At 38.7% G+C, this 27,022-nt stretch overlaps 1 protein-coding gene across 1 annotated transcript in view; it reads left to right on the top strand.

Annotated features, from left to right (window-relative positions):
• The window catches only part of LOC150110581 (uncharacterized), an 851,360-nt gene extending 824,671 nt beyond the window's left edge, over positions 1 to 26,689 (top strand). The window contains 1 exon segment of the mRNA XM_090402114.1: positions 25,498 to 26,689. Coding sequence (XP_090258240.1) covers positions 25,498 to 25,712 — 215 coding nt within the window. The 3' untranslated portion in view covers positions 25,713 to 26,689.
• Positions 26,690 to 27,022: the final 333 nt, after the last annotated feature.

Below are 27,022 nucleotides of genomic sequence, written 5' to 3'. Positions count from 1 at the left end.
TGGTCAGACCACACTTGGATTATTGTGCTCAGATCTGGTCACCTGGTTTTCAATGTGATGTGGAGACATTGGAGAGGGTCCAGAGACCAGTGACTAAGACAATGTCAAGACTTTGGAGTGCTGGCTATGGAGAGAGATTGAAGAGATGTGTATTGCAGAGAATATGCAGAGTTTGGTGGATAGAGGAAAAGAGGTGATATGATAGAGACATTTAAGTTAGTGAGAGGATTTTATCCGATTAATCCAGAGGAGATTATAAAAATAGTACAAGATGAGTGGGAAAGAACCAGAGGTCATCCCTAGAAGTTATGTAAATGTGTGGTTAAGAGGGGTGTGAGGAGTAGACTTTTACATGGAGAATTGTCAGTGAATGGATTGCATTACTAGAATGTGTTATTAATGCAAGTAGTGTTAAGGATTTTAAGATTCTACATGATAAATATGTTGTCAATTAAATGAACCTCCCATGATGAGTCTGCCAACTCCATGTAGGGTGTAATAATAATAATAAATATTTACATTATTATAGCCTTATAAAGAGGAATAATAATATCTCTCATCCCTGCTTGTCAATGTGTTCTTTAACATCCAAGTACTCTGATAAGTTATTTTAGCCACCTTTGTAATATGCCCTCTGAACTTCAACTCCTGGTCTTCAGTTATGCCAAATCCCCACTTTATTCATTTCTTGTAGTCATTTTTTTCTCTCTCTCTCTCTCTCTCTCTCTCTCTCTGATCTGGTCTTCCAAATTTTGATTTCTCTGAATAGTTTCTCTATTATTATTATTATCATCATCATCAGACATCCATGGACCTGGGGGAAGAACCCACTCCTACCAGGCATGTCCCTCAGGTAGTAGATGTGAGAAGCTATAAAAAAGTTGCTTCAAATGAACAATAAGAATCTGTGGACCAAGGATAAGTGGGTGTTCTACCCATTATTTGGAAAGGCCTTAGCAACGTACCACCTTTTCTTGCACTGACTTCACTTCAAAATCCTAACAGGGGTATGTCTTATAGTGACATAAGACATAGTGACATCTCATGCAGCATTGACTGTTGTGCAGAATGATTAAAGCCATGTCTTAGGCAGAGGGTCATGTTCAAGAAGCATATTAATCTCCAGCACAATAATCCAGTGTTACTCTGAATAAGGAATATAATGAACTTTACAAAGGCATATGAAATGTATTGTGTGTGTGTGGGGGGGGGGGGGGGGGGGGTTATAGATGGGCACTCAAAATTGTGTTTAGAGAGATGGAGTATAGAATTGGTGTCCTGGGAATTACAGAGACCAGATGGAATGGAGAAGGTCATTTCAGAAGACAGGATGGTGTGGTAGTTGTTTATTCAGGAGGTGATTGAAAGCATCACGTGATACTGTGGTTCTGAGGAAAACTATGGCAAGACCTCTTTTTACCTTTCAAGCCAGTCCTGCCCCACTAGTTTAAATGTAAGGGTAATCTCTAATGGGCTCACAGAAGAAACATCAAAATAGTTGGATGCTTTTTTTGGAAACTAAGAAGAGAAAATACTGGAATGCTTTGGAATGGAGTCAAGGTTATAATACAGGCTATAGCTAAGAATCTCAGCTCAGCATAAGAAGACCAAAAGACCCAAGGATCTCAGATTCAACATGATATCTGATTGAAAGGAAACAGGAACTCAAGAACTTAACATAATAATTTTCCTAGTCATCAGGCAGGACTGGGAAAATTATTATGTTAAGAAATGTGAAGAGATGGAGTTCCAGATGAGTAAGCACAAATTATAAAACAAGGCATTTTGGTTAGTTTGTGAACTTAAGCACAGGTTTAAGCCCAAATTGAATGTTACTAAAGACGGGAAAGGAGTAGCACTAACAGAAGATCTGTAAATAAACAAATGGATAGAAAGAGAACTGTTGGGAAAAGTACAGCAGGAAGGATAAAAACAATTCAGAAGAAGCCTCTTACCAGGAGAATTTCGATCTGGAACCACCTTCACTTAAGCATGAGGTTGAAAGAGCAGTTAAGGAGCTTAACAGCAATAAAGATGCAGATGGGATCCCAGCAGAGTTAATTAAGGCTACAGGTATGGAGGAATAAGAATGTTTCGTAGATTAGTTACAAGGATATAGGAGACAGGTTCATAGCATAGAGACTGGAAGAAGTTGGTATTCATACCACTGCAGAAGAGAGAGAGAGAGAGAGAGACATGAAGGATTCTAAGAACTATTGCACTAATAGTTTAATTTCTCTCACAAGCAAAATTTTATTGACGATCATTCTAAATAGGATTGAGGCCAAAGTTGAGATGAAGATGCCTGCAGAACAAGCAGGTTTCAGGAAATATAAAGGTACCAGATATCAGATTCTTTGCCTTAGACAGATCATTGAGAAGTATAAAGGGTTTACATACACACACACTCCTTTTGGTAAGATGCTTCATAGACTATTCCAAAGCTTTTGACTAGGTTTTGGCATGTGAAATTGTAGGAAGTAATGAAATTAATGGGTTTTCTTCAACACATTATTAGGTTGGTAGTTAACTTGTACGTTGAGTAAGACACCATGGTAAGAACAGATGTTAGATTCACTAATTGGCTTCATGTGTAGGCAGGGGAGTTAGGCAAGGATGCCTACTTTCTCCTCTCTCTCTCTCTCTTGTTTAGCATCATGCATATATCACTGGATGCGCTTAAGATAGGAATTAAGATGAGTGTCAGATGGGTCAGTTGGAAGCACAGAATTGTTTAGATATTCATAGTGTTAGGATTCCTTTTCAATGGAACTAGGGGCCCAGTCCAAACCATGAAAAACAGCCCCAGCCCATAATGCCTCCTCCACCAAATTTTAGTTGGCACAACACATTCAGACAGGTAACATTCTCCTGGTATCTGCCAAACCCAGACTCACCTATCAGACTGCCATATGTAAAGCATGCTTCATCACTCCAGAATCCAATGGCATCTAGCTTTACACCACTCCACCTGATGAGTGGCATTGACCTTTGATAATGTTAGGCTTGTTTGCAGCTGCACTACCATGAAAACCTATGCTCTTCACTTCCCGATGAGCATTTGTGGTACTGGCATTGTTTGCAGAGACATTTAACATGGTAGCAAGTATTTCAACTGAGTACAGGCAAATTTTTGTGACATGTGCTTCAGCAATCCTGTTCTATGATTTTATGTGGCCCACCAGTTTACAATTGTGCTGTTGTTGCTCCTTGGTATTTCCTCTTCACCATAACATCACTTATTGGGGCAGAAATTTCCCTAACTAAGTTGCTGCAATTATATGTCATCTTATGATAATGCCACATCGAAAATCACTGAGCTCTTCAGTTTGGTCTAGTTAGCTGTTATGATTTATCTATGAAGACTGCAAGACCATGTGCTTCCTTTTATATCTGTTTCAGACATGGTTGTGATGTATATAGCTATGTCCACTACAACAAAGGGGATATCCAGATATTTTTGATTAGGTAGTATATTTTACTATATGAATTAAACATGTCTGTATTGCTCATTTTATAATTAGGAATTACTGTTTCTCTTTTTACATTACTTTAGTGGGTTTGTAATAAATAAATTTTATTCCAAAATAATGACTCTTTCTCTAAATCTTATTCCTTCATATTATGAGTCTGAGATAATGATGATTTTCCATTGTTATAAATTTATAATTTTAATTCTTTCTTTGCCAGATATTTCTTTTGAAATTATTGATGGTCTATAATTCTGAATAAAAATTAGAAATTATGTTGTTTAGAGTTCACTACTGATAATTATTATTATAATGAAGACATAACAGCTTTTAACTTTTACTCATTCATTGTTTATGCACTCAATATGGTCTCAGAAAATATATTCCATTTACAATCCACCCAACACAAAAAACAATTCCTCCTCACTCCTCTGTTAATGTACATTCTTCCCATATACTCTCCTTATAACCTCTCATTCCATACTTTTCCTCCTTTATCCTATGAAAATTTTCTTCTATTTTAATCTGGTAAAAAATCCTTACCAACATGTCAAACTAAAACATACTAAATCAGTAAAGCCATTTTCATTTCTTCACTGTTTTAGTATCTACTAAATGTTAGGTCCATGTCCAGCATCACTCCAAGACCCCTTATTTCCTCCACCTACTGCAATATTCCCAACCAATTATATATTGTGCATCACGTTGCTGACCTGGTTGGTCGAGTAGTTAGCGTATCTGCTCTCCAACCAAAAGGCCTGCTGGTTTGAATCCTGCCATGGGCATGGATGTTTGTGATTGTCTGTGAAAATACTAGTGGTGGTCAGTGGTAGATAGCGTTGATGTAGATGATGAAGATAGTTGTGATTGGTGAAATGAGTGGTGGAGATGGAGAGTTGTAGAGTAGGTGACCTCCCTCAATGAGCCTTTGGACTCCCTGGAGGTGTTACGTAATAATAATAACATAGTAGCAAGGCTTATACGTTGGTCATACATAACTGGTAATTAGTTTACGGAATTAACAATGCATATAAAGTATATTAATTAAAGGTAACTTTAATAAATAACTTCTATATTTCGGCAACGTCACGTTGCCATCTTCAGGAACATAAAGATATGGTATGTGCACACAGGCTCTAACAAAAGCAAATAAGGAAGAAAGCAAGAAACTAATATTGTTCCTAAAGTCCTAATGGTGCCCTTGGGCTAATTTGGTTGACTTGGCAGTTGGGCTGAAGTTCTCAAAATGTAAGTCTCCCAAATTTGGGGTAGTTTCATGCACTCAAATTTGTTGAGGTTATTATTATTATTTTTTTTTTTTTTTTTCGGGCTACTCCAGGGAATCCTTAGACTCATCGAGGGAGGCCCTAAACATCATGTCCACACAACTATACAACATTCTCACAGTATCTATCATACCTTGCCTTGAACTTGCTCACTGTCATAGCACCCACAACAGACTCTGGCAGCTTATTCCACTCATTTACCACTCTAAAAGTAAAGAACCCAGCTCTAACACCCCTGCTAACCACACTCTTGCCCAGCTTCCATGTATGGCTCCTAGTCCTCGCACCACCAATCCTATTCTCAAAAACATCTTCTGGATTAATCCTATAGAAATCCTTCAGTAATTTGAATGTCTCAATCATATATCCCCTTTTCTGCCTATCAACCAGTTTCTGCAACCCACAAATCTTCAACCTGTTCTCATATGGTTCATTCCATAGACCTGCTATCATCTTAGTCACTCGCCTCTGGATCCTCTCCACCTCCTCCCCATCAAGAAGGAACCGAGGTGACCAAATCTGGGCACAGTAGTCAAGATGAGGTCTTATCAAGGCTCGGTACAGAGGTACAATAACTTGCTTGTCTCTCCTCATTAAGGTATTTTCAACAACCAAGTGAGTTGATGAGCTGATTTAGCTACTTTCGCAATGTGCTCCCTAAACTTCATCTCCCTATCCACCAACACTCCCAAGTCCCTGGCCTCATCAATCTCTTGGAGTACAGTTCCACCCATGTGGTATACTGCTGCTAATCTTTTCACCCCAAAATGCATAACCTTACATTTTGTCACATTAAATTGACATCCATTCTCCTTAGCCCAGAACTCCAATCTATCTAAGTCATCCTGCAAGACTTTGACATCTTCTGTATTCACTATCGCCCTCCCCAACTTTGCATCATCAGCAAACAAATGAACTGTTCCACTTAGATCCTTCCCTATATCATTAATGAACAGATTAAACAGCAGTGGTCCAAGAACAGAACCCTGCGGCACCCCACTAGTCACAGGCCGTCTTTTGGACTCGACTCCTGAATAAACCACTCTTTGATATCTCTCCATCAACCACCCACCTATCCATCTCACCAACCCCATATCCATTCCCATATGTTGTAGTTTACAGATTATAATTCCATGTGGTATCCTGTCAAACGCCTTTGCCAGGTCCAGCAGTATCACTGTAAACCCATTTCCCTTATCCAGTTCAGCCGTCACCTTCTTATAAAACTTGAGCAAATTACTCAGGCATGATCTACCCTTTACAAAGCCATGCTGTCCCCTGTACAGTATCTCATTTTCATCAATCCATTTCTGTATTTTTCTCTTGACTACTTTCTCCAAGACCTTGACAACAACTCCTGATATGCTGATCGGTCGGTAATTTGCAACCGTAGTCTTAGATCCTCCTTTATGCAGTGAAACTATTTTCCCCTCTTTCCACGCCTTTGGGACTAAACCAGACCTGAGACTCAGATTAAACAACATGGTCAAGGGCACTGATAATTCCTTAGCTGCTTCACACAAGACCTGTGCCGGTATACCATCCAATCCCACAGATGTATTCACATTAAGGTTCTGTAATAGACTATTCACCTCCACTTCATTCACCACAATTCCCGTATAAACTATTGGCTCCTTCATTTTTTCAATGTCTCCACCTGGATGATATACTTTTGCAAAGTGCATGCTCAGTAACTCCACTATATCGACTGGTTCAGTGACCTCCTTACCATCGTCATTCCTTAAAATCATTTTCCCATGTACAGTTTTTTTCTTGCTTGCAGCATATTGAAAGAACTGTTTGGGATTCTCTTTTGCTTGCATAACTAGTTTCCTTTCATAATCCGCTTTTGCTGTTTTTACCACACTCGTTACCCTTCTGGCCTGCACTTTATACCGTTCATGTGCCTGCAGGTCACCCCTTTCTTTAAATTCTCTCCACAGTTGTTTCTTTTTTTGCAGCTCAAGCTTAATGGTGTTATTCATCCATTTAACCGCTACTTGTTTTACTATTCGGACCCTAGGTATACAATCAGCCATAACCTCCTGTAAATGCTCCTTGACCACTTCCCATGCTCTATCGACGTCCAGCCCTTGCAGTTGTGCATGCCATTGCACTGATCCAAGCAATATCCTAAGCTTGTCATACTTGCCAGCACGGTAATTCCACATATACCCTGTCTTAATCAAAAATTCCACACCTTTAGCCACCTCTCAGGTCAAGACCTTATGATCACTCTCACCAATAGGTGGCAACATGGTCATATTCATTACAGTCAAATTGTGAGATGCTATTACCAGGTCAAGCACTCTCGCACCCCTAGTATTTTCAATTACATGCTGTCTCAGATAGTTATCCCTTAATAATTGAATAAAATCCATTTCCTTCCTCACATGTGTCCTCTCCTCCTTCCAATCAATGTTACCATAGTTGAAATCCCCCATAATAATTACCCTCCTTCCACTCATTTCATCAATTTGTTTATGCATACTATCTCCACCATCTATTCCATCACCTGGTCTATAGCAGCATCCAACTGTATATTTTATTCTGCCAGTCTCAATCTCACACCAAATAGCCTCAAATGAGCTCCTTTCACTATCCTGCAATACAACTTCAATTCTCCTTGGTTGCAGTTCATCAGCTATCATCAATAACACCCCTCCCCCCATTTTATTCTCTCTGTCCCTCCTAAACACACTATAACCTACACATTCTATCCCACTAACTATATCATCTTTCGTCAGCCATGTTTCATTAATGCCAATAACCTGTGGCCAGGAAGAGCCAATCAAGGCCAAAAATTCTTCCTTCTTGTTCCTAACACTCCTGGCATTAGTATACATGAAATGCAGTGATCCCTTTGTTCCACCCCTATCTTGATGCGTTATTCTAAATGTCCCATTCCCATTTTTTGTCCTTAGTGCTGGCTCAGGTACATTATATACATTTTTACACTCAACTGTCTCACTGATGTCTGCATATCCACTCCCATCCATCCTTCGTAGTTCTAGTTTCCCTGGTTCTGCACATCCATTTTCACTTCATTCAGCAATACTTTTTCCAGTCTTCACACACCAAGCCCATTCAAATGCAGGCCATCCATCTTGTATAAGTCCTTTCACCCATCAAACTCATTCCACACGTCTACGAATTCCACACCACACCGTTTGCATAACCTGCGCATAATGTCATTTGCGATTATGGCCCTCCTTCTAAACTCCTCTCTGTCGTACCGTGGCAACAGACTCACCATTCTAACTCTGTCACCCTTTTCTTTTGCTACCTTTAACAATACTTTCAAGTCCTCTCTCATAAAAAAATTATCACCTTTTAATTCATTCGTACCCGCCACAATTATTAATTCTTTCACCCTCTGTTTTTGCACTCTAATACTCTCACTTACATCCTTAAATTTCGCACCCAGTAAGTACGATTTAGTTACACTCCCATCTATCACTCCTCTTAATAACGAGTCACCATACAACACTCTTTCCTTCATTTCAGAAACTCGCCCACTCTTACGCTGGTTATTTACGTTAGCCGAATCACTCTGGAAAGAGTTTTGCAGGTGCTCTAATTGCCGCTGCGCATTTTGTATCACTGCACGCAACCTAGCGATCTCACTTCCTACAAATAATTCCTCATTTTTTTTATCATTCAAACCACTTTCCCTCTCTGTAATGGTGGTTAGGAACGTGTTTTAGAGCTGCTGAAGATTCCTTGAATAATCTCTCGCATTTAAACTTGCTGCGGTGTATTATTTTTGTTTTCTTCCAGAGCGAATTCTATGGTGGGTATCTAAGGCATGGTCTGCCAGCCCAGAGCAGCTGTACTGGTGAAACCGGATGTAGTGTTTGTGTTCTGAAATCCTGATATTTGTTGTTCTGCCTGTTTGGCCAAAGTAGGACAATTTGCAGCTGCAAGGGACCTGGTATACACCAGGTAGGTCTAGGGGAAGTGGTTGGTCTTTGGTAGAGCGGATAAGGGATGCCAACTTTTTATATGGTCTGTAACAGGAAGTAAGGTAATATTTTCTGAGGATATTGGTTATTTTCTCAGAGATGCCCTGGATGTAGGGGATGGTGATAGATTTGGTGTAATCTTTATTGTGGAGGGGGGTTGTGGTTTACTGGTTTGAGTATTTTTTGGATTTTTTTGGGGTTATAGCCATTGGCTAAGAAAGTGTTGTGGATGTGGTTTAGTTCAGTAGTTAGGGCCTTGTCATCTGAGCAGATTAATTTTGCCCTGTTATATAGTGTTTTTATAACCCATATTGTTGTGAGGGGAGGGGGGATTGCTGGTGAATGTATCTGCCAGTATGGGTGGGTTTTCTATAAACAGAGAAAACCAAAGATCCATCAAGCTGGCGGGTGATTAAAGTGTCTAGGAAGGGGAGGGTGTTGTTTTCCTCTTTTTCTAAGGTGAACTGGACTCTGGGGTGTTGGTTGTTTAAGTGTGTTAGGAAGGAGTGAAGTGAGTCTGAGGCATGTCGCCAAATAGCGAACACATCATCCACGTAACGAAGCTAAATAGTGGGTTTTTGTGGGGCGGAGCTTTCGAATACATTTGGCCATGATCTTTGGACGATACTTTATGACGTCTCATGCGCATCGGCAAGAAAAAGAGTTCGAAAAAATACGAAGGCGGCACTTGAAAAAATACGAAAATCTGACAAAGAATTCTACTTCCTTACCACAGCCGCCACTCAACACAGTAGTCAACCTCTCGTCTGTAGTTTTTAAGCCTGAGGCACTCACCGCACTTGCATGTGGTCACAATTTCGCCCTAGCTCCTAAAAGAATACCTGCCGAAGATGTCATGATCCAAATAGAACGTGGGATTTGCAACCCACCTAACCATATTGCCAACAACGTCAGACTGGATGTAGTCGGTGTTCTCACTAAAGCCAAACCTCCAAAAACCAACCTATCCAAAGACGAATATGCAGCCCTACAAGAAATGAAGAATAACACAAAAATAGCAATCACCAAAGCAGATAAGGGAAATGCCACTGCGGTGCTAAATCAAAAGGACTACAAAGGTAAGCTTAATGCTTTAGTACTAGACGGTACTACTTACCTCCCTATTGAATATAATCCTACCAGCTCTCAGATTAGAACTCTCCACAGACTCCTTAAGAAAGTCACTTCTTGGCCTGTGGAAGTCACTAACAAACTAAAACCTTATAACTCTAGACCCCCCCCGATTATATGGACTCCCAAAAATACATAAACAAAATGTTCCATTATGTCCCATAGTGGATGGCATTGATTCCCCCACATATAAATTAGCCAAACATTTAGCCAAAACGCTCACACACTATACTGGCAACACACCATCACACATAAAAAACTCAACCCACTTTAAAGCCAGTGTAGAAAACTTCTCACTCCAACACACTGACATAATGGTCAGTTTTGACGTCTCCTCCCTATTCACTAATGTCCCACTCAAAGAAACCCTAGAGCTCATCCAAGCCAAGTTTCCGCCCGATATCTCAGCCCTATTTCAGTTCACAATGAACTCAGGCTATTCGTTTGGCAAGGAAAGTTCTACAAACAGATAGAGGGGACAGCCATGGGTTCACAACTTTCCCCACCCTTGGCCAATTTCTTTATGGAGACCTTTGAAGAGAAAGCCTTAAACTCCGCCCCAAAAAAACCCACTATTTGGCTTCATTACGTGGATGATGTGTTTGCTATTTGGCCACATGGCTCAGACTCACTCCACTCCTTCCTAACACACTTAAACAACCAACACCCTAGAGTCCAGTTCACCTTAGAAAAAGAGGAAAACAACACCCTCCCCTTCCTAGACACTTTAATCATCCGCCAGCTTGATGGATCTTTGGTTTTCTCTGTTTATAGAAAACCCACCAATACTGGCAGATACATTCACCAGCAATTCCCCCCCCCCCCTTCACAACAATATGGGGTTATAAAATCACTATATAACAGGGCAAAATTAATCTGCTCAGATGACAAGGCCCTAACTACTGAACTAAACCACATCCACAACACTTTCTTAGCCAATGGCTATAACCCCCAAAAAATCCAAAAAATACTCAAACCAGTAAACCACAACCCCCCTCCACAATAAAGATTACACCAAATCTATCACCATCCCCTACATCCAGGGCACCTCTGAGAAAATAACCAATATCCTCAGAAAATATGACCTTACTTCCTGTTACAGACCATATAAAAAGTTGGCATCCCTTATCCGCTCTACCAAAGACCAACCACTTCCCCTAGACCTACCTGGTGTATATCAGGACCCTTGCAGCTGCAAATTGTCCTACTTTGGCCAAACAGGCAGAACAACAAATATCAGGATTTCAGAACACAAACACTACATCCGGTTTCACCAGTACAGCCACTCTGGGCTGGCAGACCATGCCTTAGATACCCCATAGAATTCGTTGGAAGAAACTTTATATGCGTTGTTAATTCTGTAAACTAATTACCAGTTAAATAATAACATACTTGCTTTACAAATTTTAAAATTTTACACTTTGCAACACTGAATTACAATTCCACTTATCCACTGACATTTCAGACACTCCTATAATGCCACAACATATACTCTACTCTACTCGTCATTGTTTACTTTGCGTCATCTGCAAACAGTTGTGTATCTTGGCATAAACTTGTCCCAATATCATTATCATTATTATTATTATTATTATTATTATTATTATTATTATGTGACATCTCCAGAGAGTCTAGAGACTTATTGAGGGAAAGTGTGCCAACAGCAACGATTGATCCCTTGCAACTACTAACCACGCTCAAACTTGCTTAACAATTTTTCATGAGCCATTAGTAGCAGAGGCTCTACCAATCGACCAACCTTCCTACAATAATGTTAAATATCAACATATATATTAATAACCCAAAAACAGACAGCTACCAGGGGCTTTCCTTTTTTTTTGGTTACTGCTTCAATAATATACAACTTACAGACACTTATATGATAGCCTTTCACCTCTCCAACTCAGTAATTTCTTATCTAATTATATCCATTCTATTCAGTTACCAATGTCATGTTGAAATCTGAGGCTTTTGCAAAATTGAAATATATGTATATCTCTTGTCCAATGCATTTGTCAACTTGTTATTATCTACAAGATTATATACAGGGTGATGAAAATTAAAGTATCTGTTTAAAGCCTTGTGGAGTGCCAGCCAGTGATCCAAATGTTGTGAAACTGTGCAGGAATACGTTGTGCGTAACGTAGAAGCAATATCTGAGGGAAAAAAAAATTAGTGCCAAAATTTATTACCAGGGTACACTATATGATGTACCGAATGTAGATGCAGTAATTTTTCTTTGTGTGCAAGAAGGAGAAAAGTGACACATGCATAAATAACACATTTTTATTCACTTCTATTATGTATTCATGGGCTGTACTATTCAATGTGCTGCTCTTCCTGGTATGCCACAAACTGCATCCTTTGCACAGTGTTCAAAGACAGAAACACATCTGGTTGGGACTGATATTGCTCACATGCTGTCTTTCAGTTCTGAAAAGGTTATCAGGATGGTCATGATAAACCATGCCTTTTGAGAAACCCCAGAGCCAGAAAACATAGAGGGTCAGAACAGGGGAATGAGGTGGCCTTACAGTGGGAAACACATGGCTGATCACTCTGGCTTCCGTGAAATGTTCTTGAAGAACCTCCTGTGCAGATCAGCTGATGTATGGAGGGGGCCCCCCCATCCTACATGAAAATGACTGAATTCATGCATAGGTGTTGCTGTGGAACAAAAAAATTGTTGATCATATCGCAATACTTCTCAGCAATAACTGAACAGGTCACTGGATACAACTAGTGAATGTCCTCGAAAAAAAATGAAGCTGTAAACATGCACCAGACACTAACTTTGGTTGAATGCAAAGGAATGTCTGATTGCATGCAGGTTTTCCATATTGCCCATACCTGGCAACTGGGAGCATTTACAGCTCTTATCAGGTGAAAGTGAGCCTCATTTCCCCCCACAAAATCATCAATGGACATGCAGTATCCAATTCCACTCAAGCAAGGAATATTAAAGTGAATGTCATTCAACTTTCAAAGTCCTGCAGGCACAATTGCTGTGTCAGGTTATCTTGAATGGGTAGAAATGCAGAATTTTCCATAGAATTTTCTAAACAGTTGTATAAGGTACATCAGTGTGTCTTGATATAGCACGTGTACTGCAGAAATCAATACTGTTATTCATGGCCTGCTCCACAATGGCAGTAGTAGCAACTGCCATTGAGCAGGCCATGTTCCTGCTCCACAATGTTCCCTTGTTTTGAACTGATTGGTTTGCAACATCTGCCAGGTCTAACTCCCAATGATCCCTCTTCTTTAAAATGACTAATCATTTGTTTCAGAGCATATGGAGATAGCGGACCTCATTGACATTTGTTCAGGTGACAAAATTTGCAGAGTGCAGCAACAGCATTGCAGTTGTTTAGGCAGTACAGCTTCACAAGCAAAGCACATTGGGACAAGTTAGTACCATCACTGGGGACAGTATTAATAAACAGAATGAAGGAAAAAATCCCGTGTCCATCGTTTTAAACCTTCCTGGCCTGTTGAGTTGTGTTGGATCACTGGATGGTGCTCCACAAGGCCTTAAACAGTGATACTTACATTTTGATCACCCTGTATTTGTATACGTAGACTGCTAAAACATGGTCTCCATTTAAATCCCATCTTGATGGATTTTAAATGGGGGGGGGGGCATAAGGGCGAATTCTAAATCATAATCCTAATCAACCTACCTACCTACCTACCTACCTACCTCTCCAACACATTCATCAATTCCTGACAGACAGATTGGCTTATAATTCTAAGCTTGACTTATCACTCTTCCTTCTGTGCACGGGAAAAAATTTGCCTTTTTCTACACCTTTGGGACTCACTGTGTTAATGAATGTTAATCCGTGAATTGCCATTCATTAACTCTCACTGGCCCATTCACTTAAGGCATGAGTACTACCTTAAAATAATGTTTCAGTTTTTGACTCAGGGTTAGGAAAATAAACCCACTCAGTTTATTTTCCAAACCCTAGGTATGCAGTCTAATATTGCTTTGCTCAAACACTATTTCCCATGCACTTTTTTTCCTTGTTAGCTTCTTATGCTATGGTGCTGATCCAATGAATGCAGTCAGGTAGAAAAAATCATCAGAAATGTAGAAAGGCAACTGGAATAGATATTAGACAGAAATTTTCAAACATAGAGGTATAAAAGTTTTACAGTGGCTACACTGCATTATATAATGAGAAGAATCTGGGATTATTATTATTATCCCAAGACCCCCATGGAGTCAAATACTCATCTAGGAGATACTTTTGTCATACACATAGCTCATCATACTGCCTTAAACACCCTCAAATTCTCTGCAGACACCACCCTCTCAGGCAAAGCATTCCAATCATTCACAGCTCTGCATGCAAAAAATCTGCATCTCATTCCCCTGCTCACACCCTCTTTATACAGCTTTCAGGGATGACCTCTGGTTCTCCCCTGATATCTCCCACCGTTTTCTATAAAACCTTTTCAACATTGATCCTATAACAACCCCTTATTATTCTGTAGGTCTCTATCATATATCCCTCTTCCTCCTATCCAGTAGACTCTGTAAATTGCTTCTTATCAACCTTTCCTCATATTTGACATTCCAGAGATCAGAAACTATCTTAGTCAGTTGCGTTTGGATCCTTTCCAACATCTCTTCGTCATATTGAAAACCAGGTGACTAAATCTGTGCACAGTAGGCCATGCATGGCCTTATACAATGGAACAAGAATCTCTTATACAATGGAACAAGAAATACAGGAGACTCCGAGATAAAGGTAGTGAATTACAGAGTAATCATTATCTCAGAAGCAGTGGTAAAAGTATATTGAAGAAGTTTTGAAGACAAAATTCAGGAATATAGTACTCTGTGTGGAATAGCATAGCTTTGTAAAAGGATGGATCATACCTTACTTTCCTCACTCTTTTTATAACAGAGCAATAGCTAAGTTGGATGGTGGGAATGGCTACATATATATATATATGTAGCCATTCAGTATATATATATATATATATATATATATGCTGCAAAATCAAGAAGACAGTTGACTATGAGTTGACATGAGCCCTGCCATGTCAACTCATATTTTCCACCTTTCCATTAAATGGAAAGGTGGAAAAATGCATGTATGATAGAGAGTTTTAAGTTTGAGAGAGAATTTTACAGAATTAATAAAGGGAATTTTCCCTTTATTAATAGAATGGAGGCTTTGACATAGAAAAATTGTAGAAATTTTATAAGGAGTACACTGGCAGGTAGAGAGGAGGTAGTTGTACTACTGTACAAGACACTGACCCAAACATATGAGCTACTATGCAAAAACACTCTGTTATTTTATAATTTATACTAATCTAGTCTCTCTTATAACAAACATAACAGAGTGTTTTTGCATAGTAGCTCATCTGTTTGAGTCAGTGTCTTGTACAGTAGTACAACTACCTCCTCTCTACCTGGCAGTGTACTCCTTATCATAGCAGTCATTGTGTGGTCATTAGTATATGTACAGTGTGCATTGAACTTCAGGCCTCTGTTGTGTCACTCTCAGCAGGGGCGAATGCTAGTCTTGAAATTCACGCTTGTTATTATTCAGGGAGTGAGAGGTGTGACTGAAGTCTGATTAGTGGAATAATGAATTACTGACCATTTAAAACTATATATTTAGAAATTTATGTACATTTAATCATACAAATACAACATTTATTTTACAAATGATATTCTACCTTTTTCAATTTAGCTACTTGAATACAAATTCTACCCTATGGTTCTTCTTTATGAACTGGTCAATAATATTCTCATAAAGAGTTGGTTGTAACTTAATTTTCCCAAGCAACATGCACACTTGTAAAGGCTGGCTGAAGCTCACTGGCTAGAGCTACTTTGACTGAGTATAGCCTTGTGTTTAAGACAACGTGAAGGAAGCAGAAAAGGCTATGCGTGCTCATGAAATCATAGTGCTGCAGCGAGGACCCGGAAGCTCCTACAACCGAGCAAGCAAGGTAACTTTGACTGGACGAGCAAGCATCGGCCTTCGATACACAATGCAAAGGTCAATTATTGCCACACACGCTTCAGATGTCTTCTGTCTACAAAAATAATAGCCTAAATGGAATGCTTATAAATGCATGCATTTATTAACAAATAAATATTACTTCTTTCTCAATTAATGAGCTTGTGCAGCAAGCATAGCAAGCATGGAGACTTTGCCCCTGACTCTCAGATACCAAATCTCATTTCTTAAAGCACAGATTCCCCAACACAGTGTGATTTCACTTTTGCACTCCCAAATCTAATACCTTCCACTTATTGACATTCAAATTGCAACCCCAATCATTTGTCAAAACAAAAAGGCTGAATCTTTCTTTATAACTCTTCCAAACTTTGCATCATCAACAAACAAGAATATCTCCTGTCAATCCACATGAAATATCATTATAAAATAATGTAAACAATAGGGAACCCAAGTATAGACGCCTGCACCATGCCCTTGTTATATAACTTTTTTGTAACACTGCTCTTCTCTATATATACAACCTACTGGTTATGTTCAGATAATGAATATTATTATTATTTTTTATTATTATTATTCAGGCCTCCAAGGAGTCAAAAGACTCATCGAGGGAGGTCCTTCCTAAGATATAAAGTCTGTCAAGACTCACTGAGGGGAGGTCCCCCCCCTGAGAAACACAAAGTCTATCATACCACTCTTTAAACTCACTGACCGTTCTTGCTCCCACCACTCCATCAGGCAATGCATTCCACGGCTCAACCACCCTCCACACAAAGAAACCACTCCTTACCCTCTTGCTCACAGTTTCCTTTCGTAACTTCCAGGGATGGCCTCTTGTCATCACTCCTTCCCGCTGATCAACCAAGCGAAAGAACTCCCCAGTGTCAACCCTGTAACCACCTCTCAACAGTTTAAAAGTCTCAATCATATCACCTCTCCTTCTTCTATCCACCAAACTCTGCAGTCCACATTCTCTCAGCCGATCCTCATAACTATCCTTGTACAGTCCTGAAACCATCTTTGTCATCCGTCTTTGTATCCTTTCCACAGTTAATTTATCCCCTTCAAATCCTGGGGACCAAATCTGAGAACAATAGTCCAAGTGTGGTCTGATCAGAGACTTATACAACGGAATGATAACCCTCTTATCTCTGCAGGTCAGTGTCCTTCTCATAATAGCAGCAATCCTCTGTGTTACCTTCACCACCTTTGCAATATGTCCCCTAAACTGCAGGTTTCTATCAATCATCAACCCCAGATCTCTTGTCTCCCCTACTTTCTCTAGTATAACTCCCATAGAGAATGCAGCATCCCATCGATGTTTCCCAAACCTCAAGACCTTACATTTTGCTGCATTAAACTGAGACCCCCATTCATTTGCCCATCTATCTAGCTTATTTAAATCCTCTTGCAGGGCTACCACATCTGTACTATTACTAATAATCCTTCCCAGCTTCGCATCATCTGCAAACAACTGAATATCCCCCTGCAAGCCACTGGCTATGTCATTGATATAAAGGTTAAACAATATAGGTCCTAGTACTGAGCCCTGTGGGACCCCACTTGTAACCCTCTGCCTCCTGGAAACTGCTCCACCATACACAACTCTCTGATATCTATCAGACAGCCAATCCTGAATCCAGTTGACCAATCTGACATCCAGACCCATGTGCTGCAACTTAAATATCAGCTTATCATGCGGCACCCTGTCAAATGCCTTCACTAAGTCTAAGAAAATTGCAGTATATGCCTTTCCCTAATCTAATGTTCTTGTAACTTTATTATAAAAGGCTAGCATATTGCTAAAACAAGAGCGTCCTTTCACAAATCCATGTTGATTCTCACAAATAACATTACCCTCATCTCCCCAATGCTGTACACGGTCCCTCACTACTTTCTCCAAGATCTTAACAACTACTGATGACACACAGACTGGCCTATAATTAGACACTTCCAGTCTGTTACCACCCTTATGCAATGGCACTATCTTACCTTCCTTCCATTCCCTGGGCACCTTTGCCAAAGCCAGACTTTCATTGAAAAGCCACGTTAAAGGTACTGTCAATTCCCTAGCACATTCTCTCAAAACTCGTGGCGAAATACCATCCAGTCCCACGGCTTTACTGACATCCAGAGTACTCAGTATCTGAAACACACTCTCCTCCTGTACCTCCAGACCTCGTACCAGTCCTATCCCTCTAGCATTAAAACTGACTCCTCTAGGATGAAATACTCCAATAAAGTGTTCATTGAACAATTCCACTATGTCCTCTGCATTAGTCACTCTATTCCCATTTTTATCCCACAATATCATTCTTCCACAGTCATTTCTCCTCCTACTGGCCACATAGCTAAAAAATTCCCTAGGATTTTCTTTGGATCTTAGGGCCAATCTCCTCTCATATTCCAGTTTCGCTTTCCTTACCACACTAGTCACTCTTCTGGCCTGTGTCTTATATTCCTCATGCATCTCTTCACCTATCTCCTTATATCTCTTCCATAGCCTCTTTTTCGCATGCAATTCCTGTTTAATATTGTTTGTCATCCACTTTACTCCAAATTGCGTCGCCTTCTTCACTCGTGGTATACAACTTACCATTGCTGATAACAAATATTCTTTCACAATTTCCCACGCACTGGTGATATCCCGGCCTTCCAATTCCTCTCTCCATGAAACTTCCCGAAGTTGACATCTAAGACTATTATAATCACCTGCCTTATAATTCCACATAAGTTCCCGTCTCTTTGATACTCCTGCATGTCTATTCATTTTCCAAGTCAACACCATATGGTCACTCTCTCAAACTGGTGGGAGAGACGTCAACTCAGTTATTATCAACTCTTCTGATGCTATAACCAAATCCAAAATTTTTGAACCTCTTGTTCCCTCTGTTACATGTTGCCTAAGACATTTGTCCCTCAAGAATTCTAGAAATTCCATTCCCCTATTGCTACATGCATCTTCCTCTCTCCAATTTATACTACTGAAGTTAAAATCTCCCATAACAATCATTCTTCTTGCACTTACCAAACTTAGCTGTCTAAACATCTCCTGGTCCCCATCCTCTGTGCTCCTGGGTCTGTAGCAACACCCCACTAAGTATCCTGTCTTGCCTACCTCTACCTCACACCATATGCTCTCAAAATCATTTGTCTCACTTCCTTCCAAATTCTCCACTCTTATAGGACATAGGTCATCACTTATCATAAGCAGTACCCCACCACCACGCTTTCCCCTCCTATCCTGACGAAAAATGCTATACCCAGCGACTTCTATTCCTGTTGTTATATCCCCTTCTGTCAACCACGTCTCAGTGATCGCAATAATTTTTGGCCAGGCTGATGCTATCTGCGCCACCAATTCCTCTCCCTTATTCCGGATACTCCTGGCATTAGTATACAGCATATAAATGCCATTGTTTCTATACCCAGCATTATCTCTTCTGGACTCCACTGGGCTCAGTGTTACCTGACATTGTCTCCCTTCTCCCAAGTATCCATTCCCACAAGAGGCCACCCCTGCTATCATCCTCCCTGGGACACACTGACTCGTTCAGAACAGCAATCTCTCCAGATGCCTACGTCCTTCCTCATTCAAATGTAAACGGTCTCTCGCATACAACTCCTCTCTTTCCTCAAACACACTCCAGGCATCCACATATACCAGTCCTCTCTTGTCACACATTCTCGCTATTATGCCATTCAATATCACCGCTCTTCTGCTCAGCTCATCATTATCATACCTAGGCAACACGCACACTCTTTTTCCTCTCTCTGTCTTCTTCCATACAGTCTCAAGCAAAAATCTCATATCTCTCGCTGCCCGACTTACATTACCACTCAAGTCATTCGTTCCTACCATCACAATCATCTCATCCACCCTTTCACCTCTCTTAATTGCCATAGCCACCCTTTCTATTGTTCCTCCTGGCAAACACTCCTCACGCATCCTATCTTGAACACCACGGATCATTGAGTCGCCATACATTATACCTCTTACCATTCCCTCACTCCTATTGTTTCCATTCTCTCCTCTTCTTTCATTCCCATACCTCTCTCTTCTACTGTTTCCATTCTCTCCTCTTCTAGCACTCCCATACATCTCTCTCATTCCCTCTCTCCTACTGTTTCCATTTTCTCCACTTCTAGCACTTCCATATCCCTCTCTCATTCTGTCTCTCCTACTACTGTTTCCATCCGCTTGTCTTCTAGCATTCCCATACCTCTCTCTCATTCCATCTCTCCTACCGTTTCCATTCTCTCCTCTTCTAGCACTTCCATATCTCTCTCTCTCATTCCGTCTCTCCTACTGTTTCCATCCTCTCCTCTTCTAGCACCCCCATACCTCTCACTCATACTCCCTAAATTCTCTCTCTCTCCTACTCTGATTCGCCTTGCATTTATTTCTTCCATTCTCCTAATCTTATCTTTCATACTTCTGCTCTCATTCACAAGACATTCCACCTCCTCTTTCAACTCATCTATCTCCCTCTGCAGGTCAGTCACTCTTAATCTAAATTCACTCTCCCAAACAAAACCATCTCCTAAACTTCTACAGTCACTCACACCTTCCACACTATCAACTATTATTTTCTCATTCTCTGCTATCATACTACTTGTCTTCCTACATTCATTCCCCGTTCCTGGAGCAACAAAGTCGGATATCGATATATCTAATGTACTTATTTCCTCCAACTGCCTGCATTTTGCGCACATACGCTCTCCACTCTCTTTAACAAGCCACATATGTAATTTACGAGACGCATACATGCCGCAAGTACTGCATGCCACAAAGTCCCTTATGATATTGCTAATAATTGAGTTCTATATTCTATATATTCTATATATTTCTATAGAGTTCTATATAGTTCTATATAGAATATAAGTATAAATATAAATATAGATATATAAATATAGAAAATTCTATATTCTATATAAATATAGAAAATATAAATATAGTTCTATATAGTTCTATATATTCTATAGAGTTCTATATATTCTATCCATATTTGCAAAGAGCCTTAATTTTGGCTTTCTCAATAATAGGTGAGTTAGTTAATCTCATGTGAATGTGGCAAGGTAGCTTCTCATATTGTGCCTTCTATTTTCTTATCTTGCTTACATTTTTCTAGTCCACATATTATATTCGTACATCTATTCACTGCCCATATTTCCTGTATAATAATGTTTTTTGTTTTTTTTCCCTGCACACACACTATGCTAATTTCACTGTTCTTCTATTTCAGTGCTGTTTATTTATTCATCTATCTTTTGGATGGACATTGCTCATGTATGATGTTAATAATTATCAACACGTTTGCACAAGAAGATTATTTAATATATTGCCAGATATCTGGCAATATATTAAATAATCTTCTTGTGCAAACGTGTTGATAATTCTTAATTTCATGTCACAAGTTTCTCTCAACAACAGAATTGTGTATGATGTGTTGTAACCAATTCCCATGTTCTGTTAATCTCTTTTCTCTACAGCACATCAGCCATGTAATAGTGTCCCATATATCTCTCCTTGATTGTAACCATGCTTGATTGACCACCTCTCAAGTCATCCAAAATCACTTTCACCAAAAGCTGGCAATGTTGATACTCTGTCACAATGTTATGTGAAGCCAATCATCAAGCCAACACTCTAAAACCTTTTGTTTTGTATTTTTTCCTTTACATAAAAGCCGTTTTCCTCATAAAAGATAAAAACATAAATTCTAGAAATTCATTCTCTTTGTTTCCATACACTATTTCCCTCTTGCATTTCATATTGTTATAATTAAAATAGCCTCAAAAGCATGTACTGCTGTTTTCCATCTCTATTTTATTCAGCGCAATACATCTGTGATCATTTGCAATATGCCCCATCTTCACTTCTTTCCTTCCTATCCTCTGATTATGCAAGCTTATCCCTGTCATATGAGATGTTAGATTCCAGACCACCATCATATAATGAATTTGATCAGACAGTGGATCACTGCCTTTTTATCTTTTCCCACTATTAGATGCATGCAATGGTTTAATAACATTTTTATGAAGTCATATATGTGCTTAAATGATGTAAATAACGCATTTATTTAAGTTAGATATGTAAGCAAAAAAAAAAAAATAGAGCAATTTTTGCAGATGAAAAAGTTAATCTGATTAGCTGGGCTTAAGGAAAATTGCTAAAGAGTTTAGCTTTAGGTCTACACAATTAAAAGTTTTTCCATTTCACCAATAAGATTGTCATGTTTACAGATAACTGGTATTAACTAGTGTAGAGCTTTTCACTTGAACTTTATCTTTGTTTTTAATAACTGTAACAACAGTAGTGCAAGGTAAGCTTACCCTGTGGCCTCTCTCTCAGTGTTTGATACACCATCACCAAAATTAATAATTCTAATGTTAAAAAAAATGTTTAAAAAACGTATGTTATAAACTCCAAATATGCTGGAGTTTATAACATACCATGCTCGTGCGGCTTGAATTACATCAGCCAAACTTCAAGGAGCCTTGAAATTAGACAAAAAGAACACATAGGTGACGTCAATAATAACAGAGAAGAAAATTCAGGATTAGCTTTTCATTTCTCAAGAATGAACCATACCATAGAGTGAGATAGAAGCACAATTCCTTACATGGAGGAGGACTTCTGCTCCCGAATGTTTAAGGAGGCCACAACAGTTGCCCGCTGTATACAAAACCTTAACAGGAACCAAGGACTAATCTTGCCCGTGATCTGGAAGACCCTTATCAGATCCTTCAACTCACCAGAACTGAATTACAGTGCCAACTATAGAACGTTCCTAAATAACAAGTGATATCATCCACGCTCTATGAATGTATTGTACGCGCTCTGTTCTTTGTTTAATATAATTGGAATCGGTTGATTATAGTTTGTAACAGTTTTTCACTTTTTAGTGCTGTACATCAGTTATGTACCCTGAAGATGCCAACAGACTTAGTTGGTGAAACTAGTTGGTATAACTTAGTTGTTGTTATATGCACTTGATCAATATAATCCCAATAAAAGTATTTCCAGAATTCTAATGTTAGCATGTAATGTAATAGGTTTGCATGTCTTTCTTCTTCTTTTCACTGGAAGCAACACCATCCTTTGATTCATGCATCAGTTGATTCATGGCACCATTATGTTGCTAAAACCATCATATGCAGTATCACATCAATGGGCATTGATTATAATTGAAAAGGACCATATGAGTAGATTGTTAGAAAGTGAAGCATTGTATGGAAGGATGTTACTGTATTCTCTGTCCTTCCATTTCTGTTTCTGTCTGCATATCAGCCTGGTTGACTGAATGGCCTTTGAAAAATCCAAGTACACCACTGTATATGCATTTCTTTTATTGAGTGAATTTGTCACCTTGTTGTAATCTGTAAGCAGATTGCTGAAACGTGACCCCTTGCTAACACACCCATACTGACCATCATAAAGAATATTATTATTATTTTATTATTATTATTATTACGGGTATCTCCATGGAGTCAGTAGACTCATCGCGGGAGACCCAAACTAGCAAAACAATATCTGTCATATCTCTTCTTGAATTCATTTACAGACGAAGAGCTCACAACTAAGTCAGGCAATGAATTCCACTCATTCACCACCCTCCAGGCAAAAAACCTTGTTCTGACACCTTTGTTAACCACACTCTTCTTTAATTTCCAGAGATGACCTCTTGTTCTTCCATCACTTTCACACAGCTGAAACATTTCCCCTGCATCAATCCTATAAAAACCTTTTAGTAATTTGAATGTTTCTATCATATCCCCTCTTCTTCGCCTATCAACCAATCTCTGCAATCCACAAGCTCTCAATCTATCAATGTAGGGAGCATTTTTTATATCACTCACCAACTTGGTCACTCTTCTCTGAACCCTCTCCACAGCCTCCTCATCTCCAAGGAATCCAGGTGACCAGACCTGAGCACAGTAATCCAAATGTGGAAGTATCAATGCTTTATAAAGGGGAATAATAACCTCTTTATCTCTGGATGTCAGTGTGTTCCTCAACAACCAAGTAATCCTATGTGCAATCTTGGACACCTTAGCAATGTGTCCTCTGAACTTCATCTCCCTATCTACCAATACCCCTAAGTCCCTAGCCTCATCAATCTCTTGGAGTACCTTTCCATCGATGTAGTACACAGCTGGTAATCTTTTAATCCCAAAATGCATGACTTTACACTTTTCCACATTGAACTGACATCCATTTTCTTTTGCCCATTTTACCAGCTTATTTAAATCCTCCTGCAAACTTTCAACATCAGCTTGATTTTTTATTGCACTACACAACTTTGCATCATCAGCAAACAACTGAATATCTCCCTTTAAGCCGTTTCCTATATCATTTATATACAAATTAAACAACATTGGCCCAAGCACAGAGCCCTGTGCTTGGGCCAATGCCATTATCAATACTGCCATTATCAACTCAATTTTGAATCCTTGTCCTCACCACTTCTTTAATACCTTAACAACATTCCCAGATACGCAGATTAACCTTATAATTTATAGGCATAGTCTTTTTTTCCCCTTCAAAAAAAGGAGAGAGGGGATAACCTCTCTCCTTTTTTTGAAGGGGAAAAATTTTTTCCACCTTGCATTCTTTTAGGATTTGCCCTGTTGTAAGACTAATGTTAAATAGTTGTGCAAAAAGGTTCCATTAATTCCATACAGTATTCTCTCAAGGACACATGGTAATATACTGTCACATCCTATTGCCTTATTAATATCAAGTTTACTTAATTCCTGATATATTTCCTGCTCATTCACCATCAGTCCTTCCTCCACCATTCCCCCTACCCTCCAGCTTCTAAGGTTGCAATCATTGGAATAAAATACACTAATGAACTGATCATTGAAAAATGCAAATATATCCTCTGCTTTGATTACCAGTTTGCCAGTGTCATCAACAATCGTCAACCTCCCATAATCATTTTATCTTCCACTTTGCCACATATCGAAAGAACTCACTAAGATTGGCTAACTTCTTCTCATACTGCATTTTTGCTGCCTTTACCATTCCTGGCCTGCCCTTTATACTCCATGCAACTGATCATTACCATCATTCATCTTGTGTTGCAAGTGCCTCTTAAGTGCCTTCTTCTTCCAGATTTCACACTTAATTTCTTCATTCATCCATTTTACTCCTACCTTATTTAGTCTTTTGACCTTTGGGATGTAGTAGTATGTTAAAAAAAATGCAACTGATAATTAATTATAATATCCCTCATTTTGTTAGTATAAATCCAAGGGTAATCTACTGTTTGGCTAATATTAAATTGTATACCATGGAAGTAAAAAGGATTGAAATAATGCTGCTGTCAAGCTGAAGCCATTAACAGAAACTCCAGGAGTTGTATGGATAGGGAAACAGCCCTCCAGTAATGAGTCCTGGAACTCCATGAAGGTGCTAATTAAAAATAGTGATTATAATCAAAATTATTATATATATTACAGTGATCTCTCAATTATTTGATTATTTACATTAAATTGTTTGACAGTGAACTGATTTCCTGTTACAGTCAGATAACTGAGGGGGTTACAATTGTTTACTTAAATTTTTTTGAGTATTTTAAATTGCATAGAAATGAATGCAGCAAACATCATCCTAATTCAAATATTAATTTTGTTTTCCATTCAGATTCAAAATCTCTTTCTCCTGTTACATCCGATCAGCGAATGCGAAGTCTTAATGAACCTGTGTTGCCTGTTAATGTTGAGGATTTACGAGTGTCAACACGTCAAGTTCATAGTGAAGGAGAAACAATTTCAGACGATGATAGTCGAGAAGATACACCATCCACTGTTGCCAAACTGAAGAAATTTTCTTTGAGAACCTTTCGTATGTGGAGGTGATGCCAAACTAAAATTTCATTATATAAAGATAGAATGACCTGTAAGGAACAACTGAGTGCCAAAATAGAGCTGGAACCTCATGATACCCAGTTTCTTGTCATTTTCACTTTTATGGAATACTGGAACTTTTTGCTGGGGAATTGAACATAAGAGAGAGAGCTAAGTCCCATCATAATCGACAATCTGAGATTTTGGTCTCCGTACTGTTTTCGAATGACGAAGTTCAGTATTTCAGTATGTGTGCAATTGTGCAAGATATATTACTATATAAAAGCAATGAATAACAGCATTTCTTAACTATTTCCTACAGTTTTATTTTATTGTCTAATGTCTCTATATGTAGAAAATATATTTAATCTTAAATAACAAAATAGATATCAAATAAATTGAAAATGGAAACAGAAATATTTCCAAATAACAAAAAGAGAAAAATTGTTTACTTATTGTATATGATGTTTAATATGGCCATAAATCAAAAAGAAAACAGAATATCCCTCTCACTAGTATACTCTTCTATAGATGTATAACATATATAATAAGGAAGAACAAACCATTTATTTACCATAACAAATACTTTAAATATAGCAGATCTCATAACTAAGGTGTGAATATTATGCAAATATTAGTTGCAACTCAAAAGAAAAGAAAAAAAGCTAAGTTGTAAATATTTTGATGTAACTTCACATGTATATAAGGCCTCCCATATTTATGCACTACAGCAGTCTTTTGGACAAACTGCCTTATATTTCCGCACAAATGCTGTACAAAGGGCTTGCTGATCTTACCTTTCTAACAAGGACACATTTTTGTATAGCTGTCCATTTTTCCTTTCATTTTACAAATATGCATTTTGTAAGCCATTTAAATACATAGCTGTACCCTTTAGCACAATGAAGTAACCCCATCTTTTGCAGATGAAAGGAATTATCATAAAAGTACTCTCTTATATTTCATAAAAAAATTTTATAGCTATTATAGCCTGTATAAATTGCATGCAAATTAATGTACATCAAAAGATCTATTTTATGTAGATTTTATATTGCATTTTATAGCTGTTTTCTATAAATTATATGTAACATTTTGATTCCACGCCATTTCTATATTGCATGATGACCTGTTTCTGTGTACTTGATTAACACTATTATTCAGCTACCATAATAAAAAAATAATAATAAATAAATAAGACTTTTCACTTAATAAACTAATATCTCCCCCCCAACACACACACACACACTTTTCCATATAAAACAAATGTAATTTATGCTACTGGAGAGCATAAAAAAAGCAACTAATTAATAAGTGTAAAAGTG

The sequence above is a fragment of the Typopeltis vanoorti genome, chromosome 1 (assembly GCF_054136105.1).
Source record: "Typopeltis vanoorti isolate ZY-2024b chromosome 1, IOZ_Tvanoo_1.0, whole genome shotgun sequence".
In the NCBI taxonomy this organism is placed as follows: domain Eukaryota; kingdom Metazoa; phylum Arthropoda; class Arachnida; order Uropygi; family Thelyphonidae; genus Typopeltis; species Typopeltis vanoorti.
This window is presented reverse-complemented; position numbering and strand designations above follow the sequence as displayed.